The sequence below is a fragment of the Lycium ferocissimum genome, chromosome 3 (assembly GCF_029784015.1).
Source record: "Lycium ferocissimum isolate CSIRO_LF1 chromosome 3, AGI_CSIRO_Lferr_CH_V1, whole genome shotgun sequence".
Classification (NCBI taxonomy): Eukaryota; Viridiplantae; Streptophyta; class Magnoliopsida; order Solanales; family Solanaceae; genus Lycium; species Lycium ferocissimum.
Window position 1 is genome coordinate 67,350,849 of NC_081344.1, and position 26,342 is coordinate 67,377,190.

Below are 26,342 nucleotides of genomic sequence, written 5' to 3' on the forward strand. Positions count from 1 at the left end.
ATCATTTCTCCATTTTCTAGACACTACAACAAATTCACAAAATATGCAGGTCAAAAGTTTTTATGTGACGTAACTTAATTCCTAAGGAATTATCAAAGTTATCTTGGAAAATACTTATTTCAAGTCTGATAAAAAAATCACGGTCTTTTAATATCACAAAACTTATGCTTGGTCGCGCATACACGCGATCCAAATAGTTAAGGATATTTTCATCTAATTTATCATTAAATGAAACCTTAGATTTTTCGTGAAATGAAAAAAGAAAAATTAAAGAAAAAATATTAAAGACCACCCCAAAAGAAGACATAAATTAAAGACCAGTGCGTTTAAAGGACAATATATATTCAAAAGTTTGTTATCACATTTTCAATTAGTTGGAGGCCCAAATTAGTAAAACCCATTAAAAGTCCAGCCCAACTTTAGCCAGAGCCCAAATCTTACAAAGGTTCACTACTTAAAGAAAAAACTAGGGTTTAAGTTGTTCTCTCATCTCTCAGTCTTCTTCAACTTAAGCAGCAAAAAATACACAAACACTAACAAAATGGTTCGTTCTTCTATACCCCATTTCTTCACTTAATATTTTTGTTTATATGTATATACTGTGATGCATCTATTTATCAATCTTTTTTGCTTGCTTAGTTTTTTGTTAGTACAATTTTTTTCATGTGTTATATATATAGTATATAATCAAATTGAAATCTTTTTTTCTTGTGCTTATTCATGTTATCAAGAATATCTTTTTGGCTTGCTGATTTTTGTTAGTACAATCATTTTATATGTTATAATATATAGTATTTAATCAAATTGTTTTTTTTTTTTGCTGTGCTTATTCATGTTATATGTTTTTGGTTTGCTTATTTTTGTTAGTACATAGTAAATAATCAAATTGATTTTTTTTTTTTCTTGTGCTTATTCATGTTATCAAGAATATCTTTTAGGCTTGCTGATTTTTGTTAGTACAATTTTTTTATGTGTTATAATATATAGTATATAATCAAATTGATTTTTTTTTTGCTGTGCTTATTCATGTTATCAAGAATATATTTTTGGTTTGCTTATTTTTGTTAGTACAATCTTTTTATGTGTTATAGTATATAGTATATAATCAAATTGAAATCTTTTTTGCTGGGCTTATTTATGTTATCAAGAATATATTTTAGGCTTGCTGAGTTTTACTAGGACAATTTGTTTATGTGTTATATATAGTATAGATTCAAATTGGAATTTTTTTATAGACCTAAATAAGTATGTAGAAACATATTTTAATTACTGGGTCCACTGAAAAATCAAAACTTTGTTATCAAGAATAATGTGTCATTCTTTTAGGCTTGCTGAGTTTTGTTAGTACATTTTCTTTTTCATGTGTTATATATAGTGAAAATGTACTTATCTAATATTTTGCTAGTGAAACTTTAGTTCTTGTGTTGTAAAAATTCCTGCCTGTAGTTTTTCTGTAGAGATATGACCTGAAGCTAGTAGGGCGAGCTGATCGGTTCAAAAAAATTAGTCTTTCTACTTGTAGTTGTGGACAGAGTACTGGTTGTATGTACTTGACTAATTAGGCATTTGGACATAGAAAGTGTGATATTCTAAAAAAATAGTATTTGAAGTTAAGTTGAAAAAGGGTATTTGAAAATTGAAGTTGTGTTTTGGACATGAATTTAACTTGACAAAAAGATGAAATTTTGTGAGTGGAAAAGTTTTTCCACTTGAAAAACTTGTCAACCACTTTTTTCAAACTTGAAACTCATCTTCAAATATTTTTTTCAAAAAAGCAGTCCGATATGTAACCAAACTCCTTTTGAAAGAAAAAATTCCATCGACAAATGGCTCAGCCATAAATTTTTTTGTAGTCCTATCACTTTCTGAGTCTATTCTATTGTCTCGATGTGGTGCTCAGTTCCATTGCCCTTTTGCTGACATATTTATGGAAGATGAGTGTTTATACGGGATTGAGCCCTGTCCTTTACATGATTTATGTGGCTTATTTATAGTTCTATGATGGTTTTGGCTGTTTACTCTTAAATCAATTGAATAGATGGAGGCTCTAAATGGTTATTGGATAGCCCGTTCGATGGGTCTGATACTATTACTGTTCCTTAGGGGTTGTTTGGTTTGAGTTGTAAGCCAAGTTAATGTTGGTATATAAATCGTTATTGCTTTATTCCGTTATCAAAATCCGCGTAAGTATGCTGATTTTACTACCGGAAATGAAACGTCATATATCTAATACGAGAATAAGTTATATGTAAATTTATGTATTATTTTATACGGGATAGAAGGTAAAATAAGTACTATGTGTATTAGCAATACGTGGAAAAGAGAATCTAAAGATGAAAATGCCCTTATTATATTTTATACCTAAAAAAAAATTCCTATGTTATAATCAATGTACAATCCTTGTATTATTTATTCTCCGCATAACGTTCTCCATATTTATTCTCTGCTCAAACAATCCATGTATTGCAATCCCCGCAGAACTAGTACATTAAACCAAATTACCGCTCATAGTATTAGTATTGAAGTTTACTAATCTTGTTTATGGAAGAGCATATTCTGTCTTGAGAGAATTTTGCTATCCCTCATGTTTATTGATCTTTACGGTTCTGTGTTATACATCATATTGCATACTTGGCGGATCAATTGGGGTTTAATTATATTGAAACCTGGTTTACAATTTGTACAGGCTAGAGGTTTGAAGAAGCATCTGAAGAGGCTCAATGCCCCAAAGCATTGGATGCTTGATAAGCTTGGCGGAGCATTTGTAAGTGAGACGTCTTTTTTCATAGTCTTTTCTATGTAGTTCTAGAAGATTTGGATATGCTTTTAGCTAAAAAAATTCAATTGTTTCCTGTATAGGCTCCCAAGCCTTCCTCTGGCCCACACAAATCAAGGGAGTGCTTACCATTGGCCCTTATCTTGCGAAACAGGCTGAAGTATGCTCTCACATACCGTGAGGTGATTGCAATTTTGATGCAACGACAAATTTCGGTTGATGGGAAAGTTCGGACAGACAAGACATATCCAGCTGGTTTCATGGGTAAATGCACTTTATCTAAATTGACCGTTTTCTGGTATATTGTCTAATGCTCCTTCATTCCATCTTGTATGATGGTATTTGGTGTTTATGTACTTAAAAACATCCATCTTATATATTACTCCCTTTTGTCCATATTGAGTAGTGTTTTTACCTTTTCTTTTTGGTCCAAAATAAGTAGTATTTCACATAATCAAGAAGGTACTCCCTCCGGATCAAAAAAAGTCCACTTAGCCTTTTTTTCTTGGATAAAAAAAAGAGTCCACTTAGCAAATCAAGAAAGAATTAACCTTGTTTTTTCATATTTGCCCCTATTAAGTGTTGTATGATCAAATCCCAATGCCTATTTAATTAGGTGTAGTTTAGTCAAATTACTTATTTTTGTCTAGTAGTTAGTAGTATTTTCTTAAGGGGTGTGCAAATGGCTAAGTGAACTCTTTTTTTGATCCGGAGGGAGTATTAATTATTTCCTTCCAAATTCACCAGTATTCAATCAAATAAATGGTTTTTATGTAACCAAGAAACTGTATTAAATAGATACTATTTTATTAAGGGTAAGTTAATAATAACACTTCTTACTTTCTTGTAGTCAGTAGATTTCTCAAGGGGTGTGCCCAAGCTAAAGGCACCACTAAATATGAAGTGGATTTCTTATAAGTTGCTTATAAGTGTTTTCAGCTTTTTTGAGTGTTTGGCAAGCTAAAGGCAGAAAATAAACCACTAAAAAAATAAGTGGAGGGAGTAGATATACTCAAAAAAAAATAAGTTATACACCAACTTATTTTTTTTGAAAAGAATATTAAAGTGATGGTTGAAAAGTGAGTTTGGTAGATAAAACATCATATATTAGTGTAAATTTTTAGAATAATTTAATGAATTTGAATTCTTAAAGTTGAGGTGAAAGATAATGGTGTCAAACATTTTGCATCCTAAAATAAAAAGAGTGTCATATAAATTGGAACTTTTGAATACTATGGATAGGTTGTCCGTTCGTCAACAAAAGTTTTTTGTTCAATAACCAAATTGCATTTTCCCTTTCTTTTGGCTGTAAGGGTTGTTTTGCTCCTTGACAATGATAATTCTAATTTTCTATATACAGATGTCGTTTCAATTCCGAAGACGAATGAGAACTTCCGTCTCCTTTATGACACTAAGGGCCGATTCCGTCTTCACTCAATCAGGGATGAGGAATCCAAGGTAAGATTAATGTTATAGTTTTTTGCATTTGTCAGGAATTTCTGTGTTAGATTCATTTTCTGCCCATGTAAAGTTTAGGTTTATTTTTCATTCTTGACCAGTCGGCCAAAATTAACTACGGCATTAGCTAAAACATGCAAAACTTATGCACTGATTATTATATGTATAATATGTATATCTCGAGTATATATTATGTATATTATATGCTTATTTATACTTAATATACATAGCCTATACATTTGCGGGCTATCGGTCCAAAAATGTAATTAACCTTTTTTCTCCTTTTGGCAGTTTAAGCTTTGCAAGGTCCGCTCTGTGGCTTTTGGTCAGAAGGGGATTCCGTACCTTAACACTTATGATGGAAGAACAATCCGCTATCCTGATCCTCTCATCAAGGCCAACTATACCATAAAGCTGGACTTGGAATCTAACAAGATTGTTGATTTCATCAAGTTTGATGTTGGGAATGTTGTGATGGTCACCGGAGGTAGAAACAGGGGTCGTGTTGGTGTTCTTAAGAACAGGGAGAAGCATAAGGGTAGCTTCGAGACTGTCCATATTCAGGATGCGCTTGGTCATGAATTTGCTACCCGTTTGGGTAATGTGTTCACACTTGGCAAGGGTACTAAGCCGTGGGTATCACTACCTAAGGGTAAAGGTATTAAGTTGTCCATCATCGAGGAGGCACGTAAGAGGTTGGCTGCTCAATCCGCCACCACTGCTTAAGCTGTCTCAGAATCCGTGCTGTTGGAGTGTGGTTAAAGTTAAGTTTTGTAGTTTGGAGTCTAAATGTTTCGCTTTTACTTAGTAATGCCTATTTTGTTCTGCAAACAGTTTTTTGAATATTTGTGTTCTTGGTACTAGTATGCAGCATTTTGATGAGAGAATGATTAAGACTCCTTTGTGGATCAAATGTTGTTCTTTTGGTTACAGAGTTGGATAAAGTTTCTCGTTTCTCAGTTTGCTTTAAGCCACCTAATAGTAATTAAGATACTAACAACCTGTTTGGCCAAGCTTTCCGTGAAGCTAAAAATGTTTGTTTTTCTTTCAAAAGGTATGATTTTTCAAATTAATGTGTTTAAAAGTAAGTGTTTTTGAGTTGTGTAGTAAAATATGTTTCGCACTTTTGTAACATTTGTCAAGCACAAGTGTTTTTCAAGTTAATTATTCAGTAACGAACTGCTAGTCTGCTACTCTTTAATCAAGCACAAGAGGTTGTGTGTGTTACGTTTATTTCAAGATTCTAGTTAACCTGTGTTCTGTGTTTTTTTTCCTTTTAATCAGTAAGCATTTTGCTGACCAGTTTTTAAGAGCCCATACCAATTGGCTCACTTTTCTAGATTAGTCTGCACAGAGCTATTATGGTAGCACCCATACCAATTAACTATGCAGTCTAAGTTGGTTTAGCAATTCGACTAATTCATCAGGTAGCTGCTATTTTTCACCAGCACAAGGTCGGGTAGCTTTACTCTCAATGTTAAAAACTGGTCAGCTGCTATTTTTCTTCCCAATTAAGTGACGGCCTGGGGAGACTATACTTGTGTCAGTCGATTTCTGCTTCTAATAACTACCTTAAATTTGGTTGGATGAACTTGGTTGACATTTTTTATGTTGTGGTTAGTTGTTCCTTTTTATATTGTTTGGGTGAAATATGAACATGACTCAAAGTATTGGCGTGAAGGATTTTGCTCAAATTTATTCTGGGACTTGATAGAGTTATATATCATGTCATTTGTTACGACGTCGATCAAAGTTAACATGACTTTTACAGGTTAGATCTTTCTTAATTTTGTTTTATCAAACTCTAAACACTTAGTTTGCCCCTTGTATATTTTAAAATTAAAACTTATTAACATATCTTATATAAATCTTACACTAACATCCCCTATGAGATATATCCATCAGTAAATATATTAAAAAATAAATTAAAATTATATATAAGAAGTAATTATATTTATTTTTATGAAATTTAATAAATAAGATAAACTCTCTGTACATATCTTTATTCACGCATTTGATTAAGTGAGGTTACACACACTTTTGAAACATGTATCTTTCAAACTTATAAATAAGAAATAAACACAAATACTTTAATAAGATATAACAACTATTAATAATAACTTTCCTATACTTCAAATATGCATTTTTATTTATTATAATATTTTATTATATATGAATCATCATCTTTTTATTTCTAGTTCTAATTTGTCTTTCAATAATTATATTCTAATGTATTTAGTTTCGGATATATCTTTTAGGGTGTTAGTGTAGGATTTTCATAATATTGGGGTCGTAAGTATTTGATTAAAAAATATGGGGATATCATTATAAGGATGTTTATCGTAATTAACCCTTTTTATTGTTGCATTTTGAGAAGCACCTTAAGATTTTTCACAACGGCCAATCAATAGTTGCAGAAGGTTAGATCTAAGTTTTATCAAATGCACAGTTTCTGCAAGTTTGCCTTGTAGATAGATAGCCTCCATATTAATTTTCGGACTGATGTCGTTATGTCAATATCTAGAGTCGGATCGATCCCAAGATTGTGGGGAGTCGGTCTTTTCCATTTTATGTTATCAGTTCGGTTTATCGATTTGTAAACATGCTAAAACGATAACCGAACAAATAAGATATTCATAATCGCAGATGCTAAACAACTATAATAATGAAATTTTCTTGGTGACTTTGATTTAAAAAACCTATCCGATAAATTTAAGAAATTGATGCAGCAAAAACATAATGGATAAGGCGCTGGTCTACGAAACCATTCTGGGTTCGATTAATCTCCATTTCTAAAGAGGGCATTAGCAGATGCTACACACCTATAATAATGAAATTTTTTCTTTTTAAAATACAATACATTTAAGAATTATTAGCCATAACATATTTTGGTTCAGACATTTGCTTAATCTCACTAACAATCAAACATCCGCAGCTAAATAACACAGGAAACATCATAACAGGGATCCCTAGCAACCATGGGTGTGAATATTAAACTGTCTCGGTTTGTTCACGCTGTTGGAGTCTGTCTTGTAGTTTGGAGTCTAAATGTTCCACTTTGTTTAGTGATACCTATTTTATTCTGAGTGCAGCTTTTTGAGTATTTGTGCTCTTGGTATTAGTATGCTTAACAGTTTGATGAGAGAGTGATTAGACTCCTTTATGGATCAAATCTTTGTTCTTTTGGTCCGGAATTGAATTAGAGCTTTTCGGTAAAACCTTGTCCGCACTAGGTGTTTACATTAACCCTACGGATGCGTGACACATGTCCTTCATGGCTTCATGCACTCATTTTGACTTAACAACATTTAAGCCATGTGTATTCTCAATTTAGTTTTTAACTGCTAATATCAAATTAATTGATTTGACGTTAACTTTCTTTGTGGGTAAGTGCTTACCGAGTTACTTGTTTCCCATTTTGGTTTAAGCCCCAAAATAGATACTAGGTTACCGTTGAGAGTTGTATTTGATGCATTCTAAAAAGCACAACCTGATGCACAAAGCTTTCCGTGTTAATAGGATCCCGAGAAGGGCCACACTCCAAGAGGTATGATGTACACAATTTACCCTAATGCTTGCTTCCACGATTGAACCCGTTACCTATAAATCACACAGAGACAACTTTACAGTTACTCCAAGGCTCCCTTCAAATTGCATTTGATGCATTCTTGGCTCCCTTCAAATTGTATTTGATGCATTCTATCATTTAAGATTCTGGTTAACTTGGCTTCTGTGCCTTATTTCCGTCTAGCATGCACTCTGCTGACCAGGTTGTAAGAGCTAACTTGATGGCACCCATACCAATTTGCTCTCGTATAGATCATTTTGCACAGAGCGGTTCAACTAGTTCACCATGTAGCTGCTATATTCAAGCAAGCACAGGATTGGGTAGCTTTACTTGTCAATGTTTAGATAGATGGAAAGAAATACCACAAAAAAAAAAAAAGAACGGCAGTAAAATTCACGCAGGAACCCAACAAAATAGATCCTCGAAGAGAAAAAAAAATCCAACATAGTTTGTCACCTCTTAATTTTGGCTTAAACTGATCCTATACAAATAATCCACAATCCTTGACCAAATTGTACATTTTCAATCTATCCCCAACCGTCATTAGAGATTTACAGTTTTATCTTTCAACCATCTGACTCACAAAAGAAAGCGTCTCAATCGATACTGTTCTAAAGAGAGAATTTAGCTTGCTTTGAAGAAAAATCTCCGTTAAAAACAACATATACTAGTAGTTTAGAACTGAAAGAAACCACTTTAAAAATGAATGTTGACTGCTGATGGTCTAGGTAAAAGAAATAAGATCATTTTGCACCAAAATCCAAAGATCTCGAGCTATTTTGACCTTTTTCTTGATCCTCGAATGTCATTAGAATATTTTTGGCCGAATAGAATATTTCAATTTTTGCAAGAAATTGAGGACTTTTTCTCTGCAAATATTTGAGGTTTCGAGGCAGAAAGTGGCCGTCCACCCTTCAACGACGAAGAAGGGAAAACTTGAATACTCCTCTCCCTTATTCCCACATTATTAAAAATATTTGTCCATTCACAAAATCAAAAAATATGACCATTTTCCTATTTGACCTTATAAAATATTTGTCCATTCACAAAATCAAAATAGGATTAATGACCATTTTCCTATTTTGACCTTATACTTACAGACAAGTAATATCGGACGGAGGGAGTATATGCTTTTAGTCCATTATTCAAGAAAACGGCGGCACTTTGATTGTTTTGATTTGTGATCATCAAAACACCAAGCTTGTCCCTGTCTAGATGCATTCTAGGAGGAAAAAAAATATGGTATATAATCTATTCAAGAAAAGAAATATGAAGAGTTACATTTCTAACATGATAAGAGCCAAGATGCATTTTGCTCTGTCAAGCTAACACATAAACGTCAAATTTGAATAGTGCAGTGTCGATCATTCATCTATTGACAAATGCTATGCAGAATCCAGAAATGGACAAAATACCGACACACATAAGCACCTGGAAATGACGCTATGCTGAAAGTCAAAAAGTAGTAGAGATGACTCTCAAAAGCCATAAAGGAGCCTCCCTTAAATTTACTGTCTGCATAATCGTTTAAAAGAACGCACACCATTTTCAGACACAGCAAAAATGAGGACAGTTCCCAATTAGAAAATCAAGAGTTAAGACTCAAAAGCCATAAAGGAGCCTCCCTTAAATTTACTGTCTGCATAATCCTTTAAAAGAACGCACACCATTTTCAGACACAACAAAAATGAGGACAGTTCCCAATTAGAAAATCAAGAGTGACATTTATTATTTAATAAAAGCAGCTTGTCAAAATCCGAATATTACACAAACATACTACAACAAAGACCCTGATAGCAGAAAGTGGTCTTGAGCGACTGATTTTTCGGGACTCCTTAAAAAAAAAAAAAAAAAAAAACCCCATCATTGTAATTCTGGGCTTGCTTTGCTAGGAAGGAAAAGAATGGTCTGCTCCTATTTCATGGACCAATCTCCACTTTCATGATAACAGGACCCAATTTATTCTTGAAATAAAGAAAAAACGGAAAGTACATTAAGATCGAATTGGCCACTAAGCCGCTAATCATACAACCGTCTCGGGATAGCTCCTACAGCCGAGGCATTCATTAGCACAGCTTGGTATATGCTTCTCAGGGAAATCGAATAGCTCCTCCAGCTAAATTGTCCTTATCAAACAGACGAGCGATAACATCCTATTTTCTCCGTTCACACCATAAGTTTCCAAGTCAATACCAATATGACTACCGAAAGGGCGGTCAACAAACTTCTATATTATGTAAAACCAAAAAAAAAGTGGATACAGGGGAGGAGTAATCCCTACAATTGAAACATTACCAATCTCGAAATTCTTGACTCCGCTCTGAACTTCCAAACGTAGCAAAACTAACCACATACTGATTCTTTTCTCTACCAAGAACACCAGAGGATTGAGGACCCAGCTCAAGCACTCTCAAAAGATAAAAGATCCTTACTGACTAATATAGACTGATTCCAAAATAGATGGTCATTCCTGACCTGGACACTAGCTAGTAACCATAGAAATGAGAACATATCTGGGAAACATATGTGCCACCCATCTAGAAGCACCTAAAACATCAAATTTGGCATCATGTGAAGATGCCAACGTGTGCAAGCGTGCGCGCACACACACAATAGCAGTATCAACCAGCTTGAATTAATGGAGCATGTTAGATTTTCAAAGAAGCAACACTCACCTGAACATTTCAACCTACCTTAGCAGCATTTTGCAGAATCATCCATTCGCCTCTATAAAAACATTCACACAGTTCATATTAATCAAAGCTTCAAACTGAAGAAACCACCCTAAGTAGCAGATAGCAAGGAGAAAAAGGGTATTGCTCAGAGTAAATGAACAACCTACCTCTTAGTCTCCAGCTAAGGGAGTATATCATGGAATGGAACTAATTAAAAAAAACCCTCCCAACACATATTTTTAGTACATAGATTGTCCGGCTGAAATTCAGTAGGGACGTGAACGGTTTCCACCATGATAGTTTCTGTCTGGACCAGAACCATAGTTACCTCTGCGCCTGTCACCACCATAGCCGCCTCGACCACCGCCCCTACAATCAATATAAAAGGTCAGCATAAAGGATCCGCATTACCATTTTACTATATTTTACTCTCTAGGTGGACAAAATATTCACTCTCAGAGTTCAGAATAAACAGTTAACTATCACCTTATCCCAAAAAAAAAAAAAAAAAAAAGAAGAAGAAGAAGTTAACTACCCAACCTTATCTAACCCATAAACAGAACGCAACCATCAGACTAATGGATTAGACATTTTTGCCCACTTTAAGCTAACATTAAAAAAGTTAATAACAAAAAGAATACAAAGCCTTATTCTTTTTGGAGAGTGATTACAAGAGGCTAGGGAAGGAACCAGGCGAGTGGAAAAAATTGAGGCATCACCTGAAGGATAGGTTGTAGGTGCAGATAGACTGAAGATTAAATGGATAATAACGCTTGAAATCACTCACTTAAGCAAGTATTAACAGATAATATAACACGCTGTCAACTTGGCACTTTTAGTTTAATCATATTCTGCGGGATTAAGGGGGTTAATACCAGACTGGTGTAACTTGCGGTTCGCAGAGTGTTAAAACTCATTTTTATAGGCACTGAGCTTCACGGTTCTAAAAATAAAAATGAACTTCATTATATCTCCACAAAAAAGTTCCAATGTAGGTTGGCGGATCCATCCAGGACATCCACCCGTTGCATCAAGATCACTAGTTACCACATAGTCAAATTTTGCAAATAATACTTGCAATATAAATTAGACAAAATATATTAGATGTAAATTTCACTGGAAGCAACCCAAAAGTGGCAATAAAGACACCCATGATTGCTCAATCTTGCAAATTTAGTGAAAACACAAAAGCGATTATTGTTTTAAGAAATTATATGCAGCTGTGTCTTTGTCAAGGCTAAATCATAATGTTCAACTTGGAAAATATTACGGCCCTCACAACTCACAAGCGTCCATACACTATAATAATGGTCCAAAATACCAACTGCTGGCAGGCTACACAGACTACAGCCCAAATTTTAAAAAGAAAAAGGACACAGACTAGAGTCCAAAATTTTAAAAAGAAAAAGGGGAAAAAAGGAGGAGGAGAAGGGGGGGTTGGGGGGGGGGGGGGGGGCATTGGCTGTTCACAAGTAGAGACAACTACAAAACCATCAAACTGTAAAAACTAGCAAGTTAGACACTCCCATAATCTAATCAAAGATATCTTAACTCCGCATGCATGCCGAGGCACAAGTACAAAGCTATTTTTGTACTCTTAAGTAGCGAACTGTAGAAATAACTGGAAGTCATGTGAAATGAAAGAATATAACTTCAAAAAGAAGATTGAACATAGGATAACACTGTATGACATACCCAGAACCATATGCTGGAGGAGCCTTTGGTGCAGACTTCTCAGCCATTGCAACACTGATCTTATAACCTCTGAAGTCATAATCTGGTGAACACATTCATGGTTAGCAGGTAAGGATTTAGTGCATAAGGTCAAAAGAAATCATATTATTATAGTTTTTACTATTGAAAAAGCCTCCAGCAGAGTGAGCTGCAGAAGGATCTTCATATGACAAAACTGCATCCCCTTTGTTATTTCCTTTTTCATCTGTGTATAACTTTATGCTCCAAGGCCACTGGTCCTTGTAGCCTCGTTTTTGCTTGATTCTCGCTACCTACAGATTAACGGGAAAGGAATTAAGCATCATTCAAAGGCATCGACTAACAGCTAGTCACAAAAATCAATCACTTTATTGTGATGATAAAGTCAAGGCAATATTTCTAAGATCAGTAAAAGAAAAAACATCAAAATACTAAGTATTACAACATTTTATCTTCGTGCTCCAAGTACTAATACCACAGTGAATAGCATGGAGTTGTGAAGTAACGAAAAATAATGTACTGCTAACAGAAAAAATAAATCTGAAACGGGAATTATAATCAAAAGAACTTTCATATTACCTGTCCAAATGCTTCCAAAAAGTTCTAAAGAGTTCAAAAATAATGTACTGCTAACGGAAAAAATAAATCTGAAACCAAAATTATAATCAAAAGAACTTTCATATTACCTGCCCGATGTTTCCAAAAAGTTCTTGGAGTTCTTCAATGGTGACATCAGGAGGCAAATTTGAGATATATATTCTGGAGTTGTCACAGGAATCTCCACATTGCTCATCACACTGTTTCACCTTCTCTGGAGCCTCAGCAGGAGCACTGCCATAAATACCTACTTCTTTTCGAGGACCACTGCCATATCCCCCATCATACCCTCCTTGTGGGCCACCCCGACCACCACCAGGGGCATCATATTGTATATTCCCACCATAGCCAACAGTGCTAGCGTGTGAAGGAGGATATGACGCAGCTCCGCCACTGTAGCTTGCAGGCGGAGGAACTGCATCAGGGGCAGAATCTGGGTTCCCACCATAAGTGTTGAATGGTGGTGGATAGTTGCTATCAGGACCTCTGTAAGATGGACGAGCAGCTTGAGGACCATGACCATAACCACCATCATCTCTTCCCTGATTACCAGAATACGAGCCATATCTATTGCTTCCTCCACCCCCTCTATCATAATTATCACCTCTCCCCCCTCGATTATTTGCATATCCACCTTCATTTCCACCTCTACTGTAACCGCTACCACCTCTGCTACCACGATCATCATTACCCGCAGGCGAAGGTGCACCACATTTATTACACTCGACTCTTCGAGCAAAGTTCAAGTTTCCACAACTAGATCCAGATACAACAGAATTAGTAACACGAGACAGGAAAATTAGACAGGTATAATTCCATAGTTTAAATGAGATAATATTAGGTAATTAAACCCAAAACAATATAACGTTCATGCTAATACTTCACAGCACTTCATAAAAATTGAGAACATGTCAGCATGGGCTCAATTGTGATCATCAATTCACAAGGTGCTCTTTTTCATGGAATGACATGAACATAATTACAACTTGTAATTACGACAAAGAGAATCAAATTAAATTTTTGACAAGGAGAATCAAACTAAATTTGCTCACTGAACTTTGAAAGTGAAGCCACTTGTTGTCTTTAAGCAGACATAATGTCAATCATATTTTTTGAACCAATCAAACCCTAGGTTCAAAATTCCGTTTGTCAATCATATTTTTTGAAAAATGAATTTTACAATTGAATACTACAGCTCTCTTGAAAAAACTGTTGAATATCAAAGTTAGTAGTTTAACTATAGCAGCTTAGAATAACTTAGTTAAAGGTATTAACTTTTGGAACTTCCACCTCCATTTTTTTTTTTGGATACTTCCACCTCCATTTACTCCAACTAATAAATCAAAACAATTAGTTGATCAGGCATAAAAACACAATTTCCTAAATATTACCCAAAAAAACCTAAAATATAAATGTTTGAACAAGTAATACTAAGCAGAAACTCCAAAAACTATCAAGAAGGATACTGAAAATCTTACCTCGGATTAGGGCAACGCCAATCGCCATCCCTCCCACTTCCTCCACCGCGACCACCACCTCTTCCTCCTTGATATCCACCACCACCACCTATCAGTTCCGATAAATATGGATAAAAAATTATTCTCACCATAGAATAGTTTATATCTTATGCTAATTTATTGAGAATGGTAAAAAAACACACCTGAACTATAGCTTTTTTTGCAACTTTCTCACCCCAACTATTACCAGTTGTTTCCTTTTCCTACATGAACTATCACCATCTATGTATTAAAACACACCTCAATTATTAGTTGTTCACTTTCCTACCTGAATACTGATAGTTGAGGTGTGTTTTAATACATAAATGGTATGGGGTGATATTTCAGGTCGAAAAAGGTAACAACTAATAGTTAGTTGGGTATTAAGATGGATTGTGAACTAAGAAATAGACCCTAGAAGCTAAAAAAGGCTATCCTGAGCCATTGCAATAATCAGGTTACGCCAAGATGATAAAAAGCTTAACACCTCTCATTCTTCTTACTTTTTCAATATGAAAACAAGAGAAAAATCAAAAGGTCGTTTCCTTTGGTATCATTAACCTAACAAATGTTGTTTCTAGTTTATCTCTTTCTATTTCTTTTTTTATATATATGACAAATTTTCAAGACTTACTTTAAACCACAAATTTCAAAAGTCTTCCCTATATCTTAAATATCGTGCCCAATCAAATGGGAAACGGAGGGAGTATTTCTTTTATATATATATATATATATGAAAAGTTCAAAAATCAATCATATAATAATAATCCAGAATGAAACTCGCGAAAAAGTGATAGTTGTTCAGCGTGTGTTTTGACCATTATCTCTAATTTATTGAACAAAATTTAGGAACAAGGATAGTATAGTACCTCGATTATGCGAACCACCAACATATCCACCTCCTCTAGAACCACCGTATCCACCGCCGCCGCCCGAGCCACCATATCCTCCACCGCGCGAGCCCGAGACACCGTATCCACCCCTACCGCCTTCGCCACCGTATCCACCACCGGTGCCCGAGCCACCGTATCCACCACCGTGCGAGCCCGAGCCACCGTATCCACCACTGCTGTATCCACCGTCAGAAGGAGGAGGCGGAGCATCGTAACCGTATGTACCAGACATGATGATCTACTGCTTTTTTTTTTTTTTTCTTTACTGATAGAGAAGACTGAAGAATGTTCACGCGAAAGGGCGGGTCCACTTTATATATGCTTTGGGTGAGAGAAAAAGGAGATACACGTGGACTCGTGGAGGCGGCTAGTGTTTATTCTCTTACGTGTCGTTCGGTAGGTAGTCAAAATTATCCCAGAATTATAATTTTAACTAATTTATCTCATTGGGATTATTTTATACCATTTAAAAGATGGTATAAAATAATCTCAGTATAAGTGAGATAAGAAGGGATATCCCATCTCTTGGGATGGGATGAAACTTATATCTTATTTGGTATAAGATATAAATTTATTTTAAGATAAATTTATACCTTCTATCAAACATGGTATAAAAAATTAGTGCTGGGATATCTCAACTTATACCATGCACCAAACGACCCCTTAGGGGTCGTTTGGTTTTGAAGGCCATTTATGCTGAGATTAGTTATTGTGATATTATTTTTTATTGATCGAACCCATTGATTGGATATTTAAGAAAGAGAAAAGATTTTTAAAATTTATAGTCTAAAAATAAGTCAATATTTGTGTGTAAAAATATTTTATTTAAATTCAAAAGAGGTCATTCATTTAGTAGAAAAAAAAAAATTTGGGGTTCACATAAATTGACAATTTTGTCATTTTTATTTTTTATTGATCGTTTGATCTATTGTATTAAAAGTAACATGTATTGTAAAAATTTTAAGAAAAAATATTTTGTTTATTCACCTTATTTAGTAGAAAAAAAGGTTTATCCACCTCCAAACAATTTTGTCATTTTTTTTTTTTTTTTTTTTTTTTTTTTTTTTTTGAGAATAATTAATTTTGAAATTGTTATTATACCCTCTGTTGGAATAACTTATCTCATAATTAGTAACCAAATGAGAGATAAGGAGATACTAAATTTTTTATCCCAAAACTACTTTACCTTATTCATCATACCAAACAACCTCTTAACTTTTTTTTTTTTTTTTTTTTTTTGAGAAGAGACATAAATTGATGAATCAAACTTGTCCACAAAACTCAGCAAGCAATTTTAGGATTGATGAATTAAATTCAGCAAGCAAACTATCTGTTGGATGAAATTAAATTGATGAAACTAATTCATTAAAAAATCATGTAGGTCGACATGATTTAGGATTGACGATGGTGGGGTTTTTCAGTTGGCGTAGTTGATGGGTTGTTTACGGTGTAGGTCGACACGGCGGTGGTTCACTACTACAATGTTCTTCACTTTGTAAATCCCTATTTACTAAGCACTTAATAAAAAGAAGAAATTGGATACTTTGTTGTTTCAACTTGTGAGTTGTAGGGAAGACGATGACTGGATGAGTGAAAAAAGGATTTTTTTTTAGATAATATAAAAAGACAAAAAAAAAAAGAAGTTTTTTACATGTGGAGGTGTGTGTAGAACACCTCCCACCATAAGTGTGGTTCTGTACTTTTGAGGAGTTATTAAATTCACTTAAAAATTGTTTAAGGGTGTATTTAAACGCTTGTAAAGTTACAGTGTTAAAGTGAATTTTGCGAAAAAGTTTGAGGGGGAATTCATGCCTTTTCTCTTTATTTTTTTTTTATACATTAATAGACAAAGTGAAATGTTAAAATTAGCGTAGATGGTGAGTTTTTTTGGTCAAATTTCGGTCAGTAATATTTAGGATTTTTCACGAAACAACCATCCACCAATATAATACCTAGTAAATATATATGTTGGTCAAAGTTCAAGTAATCTGACTCTCGAAAACTGAAACATGACAAGTATTATGGGATGGAAAGAGTATAAAGAATGATCAAATTGACTTTCGAAAAGCGAAACGTGACAACTATTTACAGATGGAGTGCCTTCAAATATATATATATATATATATATATATATATATTTTTTCTTTTTATAATTGTCTTTATCATAGCTTTGTGTAGTGTAAATCACGCTTTTACAAAAGTTCATTTCATTTTGTTTTAGCTGTTTTTGTATCTGTATATGGATACATTTTTCTTGTAGTATATCCATTATATGTTGTATCCTATGTCCTATAGACCATTTTAGAATAGGATTCTGTACTACTCCGTCTCTCTTATTCCATCTATCTTCTATTTCTCTTCCTATGGCTCCTGGTAGTTTATTAAATAATTTTTTACCTAATTCTTGATCAAAAGCATTTCCACTAAAGAAAAAATCAAAACAGACACTGAAGAAAAAATCAAAACAGACTCATCAGACTCAGAAGCAGAAGAATTAATTAATGAAATAGGATTAGAAAATCTAAACGTAGAAGCAATAGATAATTTAGCAAATATAGCGGAAGACTGTAATCATGAATTCGAAAGAAATAAAGGATTGGATAGTAATGCATGTTTCTTTTGTAAATGGTATCCTATTAGAGACAAAAGAGCTAAATGTAAAAATTGTTATATAGAAGGATGTACAATGTGTATAGAAAAAGAATTTAAAACAAAAAAAAAAATAAAGAAGAAACCCATAAAAAAATTGAAGACCCTACTATTAATCTAAGAATGATAACATTAGAAACAAGAATAAATGAATTAGAAACTAGACTATGTAAACTAGAAAAAGGAAAACAAAAAGAAGCAGATAGTGAAGATGAAGAAATAAGATTATCGAATATACAACCAATAATGAGACCATTACAAACAATACCAGAAGATTCTCAAGCAGAACTAATGAGTATAGAAGACCATGAAGCATTAGTATGTAATGAAGATAAAAAATTAGGGACAATAAAAATACTTGCAAGAATCAAAATAGATGATTATGAGATAGAAACATTAGCATTAGTAGATTCAGGGTGCACAAAGTGCATAATAAATAAAAGAATAGTTCCAACTAATTTAATAAAAATTCTAGAAAAAAAAAAGTAAACCATGCAAATGGATGGAACACATAACATATATAGACATTATGTTCATAAGGCCTACATTAGCTTTATAAATACTTGTTCAGAATTTTACAAACCAAGCTATAAAATTAACAAGATATGGGTAAGAGACCTTACTATAAATGTAGATTTTGTCATAGGATTAGACTTTATGTTACATAATAGTGGCAACTGTATGATAACAAGAGATGGAGTAATTTTCTTAAAAAATATTACTCATACACCAGTACAAGTTCTTAAGACTGAAACTAGAATCCGTTATAAGAAGATCCCTACCATAGACCGAATCAACCTGCAAAAGAAAGAAGATAGTTGTTGTAAAGATTGTCAAGAGAATAATACATGTTGTAAAGATAAGCCAGAAATAAAAAATTTAACTCTAAAAGAAGAAGAAATTCTAGGAGACGAGGATTCCTTAGAAAAAGATTACACTTTAATAGATATAGAAACAGAGTTATATAATTTTAAAACAGGAATAGAAAGAATAGGAGTAATAAAGAATCAAAAAAACCTGGATAATATAATAAAAATACTAGATGAAATAGAAATTATAGGAGAAAAACCATTAAAACATTGGAAAAATAATAGGATTGTATGTAAATTAGATATAATAAATCCAGACTATATAATTAAAACAGCTTCAATTGAAGCAACAAATCAAGATGCAGAAGATTTTAAAGTACAAATAAAATAACCATTGGATTTAGGAGTAATACAGAGATCCACTTCTAAACATAGATCTGCAGCATTTATGGTAAGAAATCATAGCGAAATAGTCAGAGGAAAAGCGAGAATGGCAATAAACTATAAAAGACTTGATGATAATATTAGGACAGATGGATATAAGTTACCAGACAAATTAGAATTAATAAATAGAATACAAGGAAAGAAAATATTTAGTAAATTTGATTGTAAATCAGGATATTGGCAGATACGAATGCATGAAGAAAGCATAGAATGGACTGCATTCACCTGTCCTGAAGGACATTTCGAATGGTTAGTAATGCCATTTGGATTAAAAATAGCTCCGCCGATTTTTCAAAGAAAAATGGATAGTATATTTGGAGAATACAAAATGTTTGTATTAGTATATGTAGATGATATACTAGTATTTGGTAAAGATATTAAAGAACATTTAGGACACCTACAAACGGTATTTAGACTATTTGTAGAAAATGGAATAATAATTAGTAAGAAAAAGATGAAATTATGTAAAAATTATATAAATTTTTTAGGAGTAGTACTAGGAGAGGGTAAAATAAAGTTACAACCTCATATAGCCAAAAAAGCTTTAGAAATGCCAGATAAGTTAGACAATGTTAAAGAATTATAATTTTTTTTAGGAATAGTCAATTATGCTAGAAATTTTATAAAAGATTTAGGAAAAATAGCAGGACCATTGTATTCAAAGACTGGATCTAATGGTCAAAAATACTTTATTACTGAAGATATTAAATTAGTACAACAAATTAAAGAAAAAATAAAAAACATTCCCTATTTAAATATGCCTCTAGAAACAGACTATCTAATCATAGAAACAGACGGTAGTTTTGAAGGATGGGGAGCAGTGCTAAAAGCAAAACCAAATAAATATAGTAATAAAAAATGAAGAAAAGATATGTGCTTATCAAAGTGGTAAGTATAAAGAAAAAGGAAATATGAGTAGTATAGATGCAGAAATTTTAGTTGTAATATACGGATTAAATAGTTTTAGACTATATATCCTAAATAAACCAGAAATACTAGTTAGAACAGACTGCGAAGCTATAGTTAAATTCTATCTAAAGATAAATCATAAAAATAGTAGTAGAAGAAGATGGTTAAATTTCTTAGATACCATTTCAATTTATAATCTAAAATTTGAACATATAAAAGGAAAAAATAATAATTTAGCAGACCAATTAAGTAGACTAAAGATTACTGCTAACTGATTTTCTATTTGAACAGCATGAGACCTTCCAGTTCTCCGACAACAGACAAGGGGAAAGGCATAGCCTTAACCCAAGACACATACAGACAGACAATATTAGGTAACCTTCATTTTGACCTACATCTTTATTAGAGAGAAATACTATGGAAAGAATACAATTCGGAGCCAATAACTTAGTAGCTTTCCAACCATCAAATTGGACTTTTAAAGTATTACCAGAATATGTAATAGACAGACAACAAAGATGCTTAGTAGATAATTTATGGATTTCACATAATAAAAAAGACTCTAAACATTTTGTAGCCACTATAAATTCTCTTTGTCAGTATTTTACAGACCGAAATTTAGACAAAAAATTTAAATTTTATGTTGTAGTTCATGGTAAAACTAATGGTGTTTTTCAAACTTGGCTAGAAGTTTTAGACTCTATTAAAGACATAAGAAAACCTCTTTTTAAAGGATTTAATGATTTTACTGAGGCATTAGACTATGCTAGAGGAATGTTGGGTCCAAATTACTATATTTCTCCAGCTCTTAGACAAAACCCAGACAAAACCCTCAGTACAACGTACAAAAAGACACAAACAAGATAATTTTTTGTGATCACTATTCTACTATGACTGAAGTGGTCAAGAGACTAAACCAGCAGAAAGAGACATTGGTTCAAGAAAAAATGAAACTCTTGCATCAAGTGAAGATATTAGAACAAAGACTGCAAGCGGTTAAATTCAAATTAGTGCAATCTCAGGGTTCTCCATCTCAGACAAAAATGGGTGAGACGGGTGTGCATTCCCTAATGATACAGCTAGTCCGGTTCAAACGGTAGCCGGTAAAGACTCATCAAATCCGTTGATGGCTGTCACTTTGCCAAAAAGTGAAGATGAGGGATGTTCATCTCTCCAAACAAGACGGAGACTACCAAAGACACTTACGCAAGGAGCAACTTCTACTAAGAAAAGCATACTTGCAAAAAAGAAAAAGAATGAAAAAATAGAAAATATAGTAAAAAGACACTAAAAAAAATTTTCCAGACAAAAGAACAAGATAAACATATAGTTAAAAATCCTAGTTCAAAATTATCTCCAAGTCATGGGATGTCACCAGTCCATAGTTCAGATTTCGAAGGAGATGATATTAATTTCCAGGACAGTGCATTTCAAGACTCTCAAGATCCAAATGATGTACTCAGGCATGAGTTTTGATTCGATTTCTCTACATAATTTGGACACTTAGACCAGTTAATGGAGAAAAATAATGATAGAACATGAAGAAACGGCTGAAGACATTGGTTGAAAACAATAAGCCTAGCAAAAAGACAAAATAAAAAAGGTGATACAGAGAACAAAACCTTTATCTTAGAAAGACATTTCAGAAAGGAAAATGAAAGGAAAAAGAAGACAAAGACAATGACATTTGAAGACTTTAGTGGAATCTCATTTCAGAAAGAAAAAAGAAGACAAGACAATGACATGTGAAGAAAAGAAAAGAAAGACTTTTGTGGCAGTAATCCGACAAGGACATTTCAGAAAAAGAAGACTAAACTTTATTGGTATCAGAGCATAATTGACTATCCAAAGAACACCTTTTGTAATATAACTTCCTTATAAAATATTATTAAGCCTTCAAGTAATTTTCTCTTAGTGTGAAGTAGTTTTCGGGTTCCCCGAAAGGGAAACCTCTCTCCATCTTCAAGTCATGTAAGTTTTTATCTATGTTTTCTGTACTAATCTCCCTACTATGTAGATTATTCCATGTTTAATTAAAATATTATGTTGATAATGTTTTGAGTAATTACTTACTTGTTATTATGAATCTATTACTCTTAGTATATGGTTATTCTCATAATTTCTTAATATACTCGATGGATTAACCTGTAAATTCCTAGGTGTTTGAAAGGCCGTTTTAATGTCTACACTTACTATAGAATATATACTTTCTGTATCTGACATATATTCATCTACATTTATTAATGTTTCTTGAAAATCTTCAATTAGTTGAGAATTTCTTGTCTTATTATTTATTCTTTTTGGACATGTGTTGGCTAAGTGTTCTACACTTCCACAAGTAAAGCATTCTAGTTTATTTTTATAATTCCTTTCTGTTCGATATTTTCTTACATGCCTATTTCTGTGTAAGTAAGGTTTTCTAGCTGCTGACTTTCTAAGATAATATTTCTTTCTATTGTATTGAGGATAATTTCTATTATAATGTGTTCTATATTTTTTATGCTTTTTCTTTTTATAATTGTCTTTATCATAGCTTTGTGTAGTGTAAATCACGCTTTTACAAAAGTTCATTTCATTTTGTTTTTGCTGTCTTTGTATCTGTTTATGGGTACATTTTTCTTGTAGTATATCCATTATATGTTGTATCCTATGTCCTACAGACCATTTTAGATTAGGATTCTGTGCTATTCTGTCTCTCTTATTCCATCTATCTTTTATTTCTCTTCCTAAGGCTCCTGGTAGTTTATTAAATAATTTTTTACCTAATTCTTGATCAAAAGCATTTCCACTAATAGTACAGTAGTAAAAAGAATTGTTTAAAAATTTCTTAATATGAAACCAGTTACTTATGCTTAGTTGTTCTAATTTTATTACTGCATTTCTTTGTAGTACTAATAATCCACTATTTGGGTCTTCCCTTGTAATTAAAGTATGTATTTTATTAGTAAAATTATATGGATTTGCTCGCATGGATACTAAGTGTTGAAATTCCATTGGAAAATTTTCTTATAAGCTTCCCATAAAGCTTTGGCTGATTCTCCTAAAAAAGTTTCTAAATATTTATACATTGTTTATGTATCTGTATCATTATATGTTTTTATATAGTCTGCTACTACTATTCCTTTCCAAAGATCTATTACTGAATTCTATCTTTGTGGATCATGTGCTGCTATATTTAATATTTTACCTTTATTACCTCCTTCTTGAAGGATGATAGGTTCTTCTATGGGCATTCTTTTTCCTGATGGTTTAACATTGTCTAAGGGTTCTCCTGCTGTTCTAAAAACTCTTCTCCTCGGTACATTTCCTGTACTTGTATCTACAGTATATTGTTCTCCAATAGTTGTTCTTTGAAATGGACTAGAACTAGACGCACTAGATTCCATTAATTCTTTTTGACTTATTATTGAGTCTATCTCTATTTCGTCATCACTAAATTGCATATCTTCTAATATTTTATCAAATTCGTCTAATTTCTTTTGGTACATATTTTCTACTCTATATCCCCAATTATCAGTTCTAGCTTCACATAACTTAAAATGACTTATGGTTTCTTCTATTGTTAAGTTTCCTAGCTTACACCCTTTACATCTAAAAAGTATATTTTTGTTTTCTTTATGGAGTCTTTTTGCTTCTTCTATAGCTATGTCTACCGCAAACTCGTCCTATGCTAATTCTATATTCATAAAATTTGATTCTGTAATTTCATTTTCGTCTAAAGTACTCTCTTCTTTTATGTCTTTTTGTGGTGTATAATTATAATTGGTGAAACGTACAGATGTCTCTCTCCTAGAATTAGTGTACATTAGGTGAGATTCTGGCTGTAGAATCTTTTTTCTATTAAAATCTTCTAGATTCCATTCCATCCCTGCATATTCTTCAGGATTTATTTTTATGGGTTTTATTAGTCTTATTCCTCTATTTCCCATTACTTTGACTACATCTTCTACCTTAATTTTAAATTTCGTATTACTATTATTAGTCATTTTTCCTAGGAATCCTACGCACATTAATAAATTATTACCGTCACACATCTCTTCATATCCTTTGGTCTATATTCCTATTTTTATGTGTTTTTCAAATTCTGCTAAATTCATTATAAAGTCTGGGCTAATATAAAAAATTTCTCCATTATTTGTCATGTCTACTTCTGTTAGTCCTATTATTGATTTTTTCTTGTCTGACCATCTATCATCATAAATTACTATTAAAACTTTAGTTCCTAACTTCTTTCTAGTTAATCCTTTTAATCCTACCACTATTAATCCCATATGCATTAAACTTCTTCCAGTATTTTTTATTTGTCTTATAGCCGCTGGGTCTATTAAGTTTATCGTAGTAACTTTAGTTCCTATGGCTGATAATTGTTCTTCTCTATAATGTCTATATAATCGTGTTGTACTTGAGAATTGTCCTATATTGGATAAAGTCTTTGGAGTTAATAATTTTAATTGGTTTTGTTGAAAAATTTGTATATCTCTATCTACGTCTATTACCTCACTTAGCTGCTGCTTATTTTCTTCCGGTCTTCTCCTATTTAGAATTCTTGATAAAAGATTATTACCTATTCTATTGTCTGAAAAACTTACTCAGGGTCTTTCTTGTCCTTGCCTTTCTGGTCCTCTTTCGTTTCTTGGTTTAGTTGAAAGAAAGTCCATTTTTGTGGTTTTCTAATTACTTTAACTTTTTCTTTCTGAGGTGTTATTTCAACCTTCTTTAATTGTTCTATTAGTTCCTTAACTTCTTTATTCTTTGGGGTTTCTATATTTTTCTCTTTTTGTGTTTCAATTATTACTCTTAAGTGCTCGCTTATTATTTCTAGCCTTGGAATTATTTCCTGCTCTACGTTCTTAGTTATTTCCAATAATAAAGAAAGTATAGTAATATTTTGTTTTATTACTATTTGATCAGATTTAGCGTTAGATATATAGTCTATATAGTCTGGTGGTAAAGATATATATTTTTTTATTAACTTTGAGGCTTCTTGTTGAACTATAGTTAATTTGTTCATGAAAGAGTAATTTCTTTAAGTTCTTCTAATGTCTTTTTCAAATCTTTAATATCGTTATTTAGTTTTTCTATTTGTTATGTTGTTTGTGTTATTATGTGGTTTGTCTTTATTTCTATTTCTTTAGGCTTTTCTAGAATAGCCTTAATTAATTCTATTTCAGTCTTTATAGGCGGTTTTTCTAAATTCGATTTGTTAATTAAAATCTGAATTTTTCATTCTAATTCTAATTCTTGCGTTTTTAAGTAATCAAAATTCTGTTCTAATTTTTCTAACTCCTTCTTTTGATTAGTTTGAGAAACTTCTATGACTTCTAATATTCGAGTAATATCTTTATTATTTTCTTGAGTTTTTTCACTAAAATTTATAACTAAATCAACTAATGTATTAAATTGTTCGTCTTCACTATGTAATATATGTTCTCCGTTACTAAAATTACACTTTATAATACTATGATCTTTTAATGCTCTATATTTCTTTTCTGGGTATATTCTTAAGTCTAAATATTCTAAATTCTTTAGTGTATCTATTTTATCAAAATTTGTTTATTATCCTAAAGGAATTCTTAGTTTACAAATTTTCTTTTGATACTCTATATTATCTGTAAGTCCTTTTATATCTTCTCTTATGCCTTGGAATTCCCAAGTTATAGCCGAAATTGTATCTTCGTTAATTTGGCTTTGTAACGTATCTATTTTCTATTAGGGATGACAAAGTTTCTGTATTTATTATTTCTAAATATGAACTTAGGGCTTTTTCAACTTTTCTATATTCTCGTCCTTTCTCTATATCTCTATATAAATACCAATGGTCTATAGCTATTTGTCTAACAAAGGGTAGTGTTCTCATAAAAATAACTAGTATGGCTTAAATCGTTTCTGGATCTGCTTTTGAGAGTATTTCCTAGATCTTATATGTCCTAATAATTTATATTCTAATCCTGATATTATATCTATTAATTCTTGTAATCTTAACTGACTCTCTTTAATACTACTTAGTCTGATATATTCTGGGTACAATCTTTCTAACTCTTGTTTTACCTCTAAATAATTATCTTGCATTACCCTAATGGGATAAATTTTACCTTTTGTTCTAGATGTCTAATACGATCTTCAGCTCTAACTATCTCGTCGTTGGTGAAAAATATTTCCCAATTAAGATTATTTCTTAAACTTAGTATTGTTATATTATTATGTAAGTCTCGGCGATGGACTGTGTCTATGTATCTACTATATTCAGTTAAAAACTTTCTTGTTTTTCTAAGATTTGTAAGTCTTTTTTGGATGAAATATATCATACGATAATTATAACTTATATATTGAGTAAAACTATGTTGTCTCATATAAT

General features: G+C 32.5%; 2 protein-coding genes and 1 long non-coding RNA gene across 5 annotated transcripts; 1 reads left to right on the plus strand and 2 right to left on the minus strand.

Moving 5' to 3' along the window:
• The first annotated feature begins 409 nt into the window (after positions 1–409).
• Positions 410–5,164, plus strand: LOC132050487 (small ribosomal subunit protein eS4-like). Its single transcript, XM_059441739.1, has 5 exons — positions 410–544; positions 2,687–2,764; positions 2,860–3,040; positions 4,137–4,234; positions 4,526–5,164. The coding sequence occupies exons 1-5, from the start codon at positions 542–544 to the stop codon at positions 4,958–4,960; spliced, it is 795 nt and encodes a 264-aa protein (XP_059297722.1). The 5' UTR covers positions 410–541; the 3' UTR covers positions 4,961–5,164.
• LOC132050488 (uncharacterized) lies at positions 3,531–3,802 on the minus strand. The gene is made up of 2 exons (XR_009413426.1): positions 3,759–3,802; positions 3,531–3,668 (listed from the first exon to the last, which is right to left on the minus strand). It is a non-coding gene; the product is annotated as an uncharacterized LOC132050488 (long non-coding RNA).
• Positions 5,165–9,506: 4,342 nt separating the features above from the next.
• Positions 9,507–15,517, minus strand: LOC132050489 (transcription initiation factor TFIID subunit 15b-like). Of its 3 annotated transcripts, XR_009413427.1 has the most exons (7): positions 15,153–15,516; positions 14,266–14,353; positions 12,877–13,543; positions 12,333–12,483; positions 12,173–12,254; positions 10,645–10,846; positions 9,507–10,529 (listed from the first exon to the last, which is right to left on the minus strand). XR_009413427.1 is itself a non-coding variant. In XM_059441741.1 (6 exons), exons 1-6 carry the CDS (start codon positions 15,406–15,408, stop codon positions 10,744–10,746), a joined length of 1,341 nt encoding a protein of 446 aa, XP_059297724.1. In that variant the 5' UTR covers positions 15,409–15,517; the 3' UTR covers positions 9,507–10,743. The 3 variants fall into 3 exon arrangements, 2 of the variants coding, with proteins under 2 accessions (XP_059297724.1, XP_059297723.1); XM_059441741.1 differs by having other exon boundaries at positions 9,507–10,846; positions 14,266–14,345; positions 15,151–15,517; XM_059441740.1 differs by having other exon boundaries at positions 9,507–10,846.
• Positions 15,518–26,342: the final 10,825 nt, after the last annotated feature.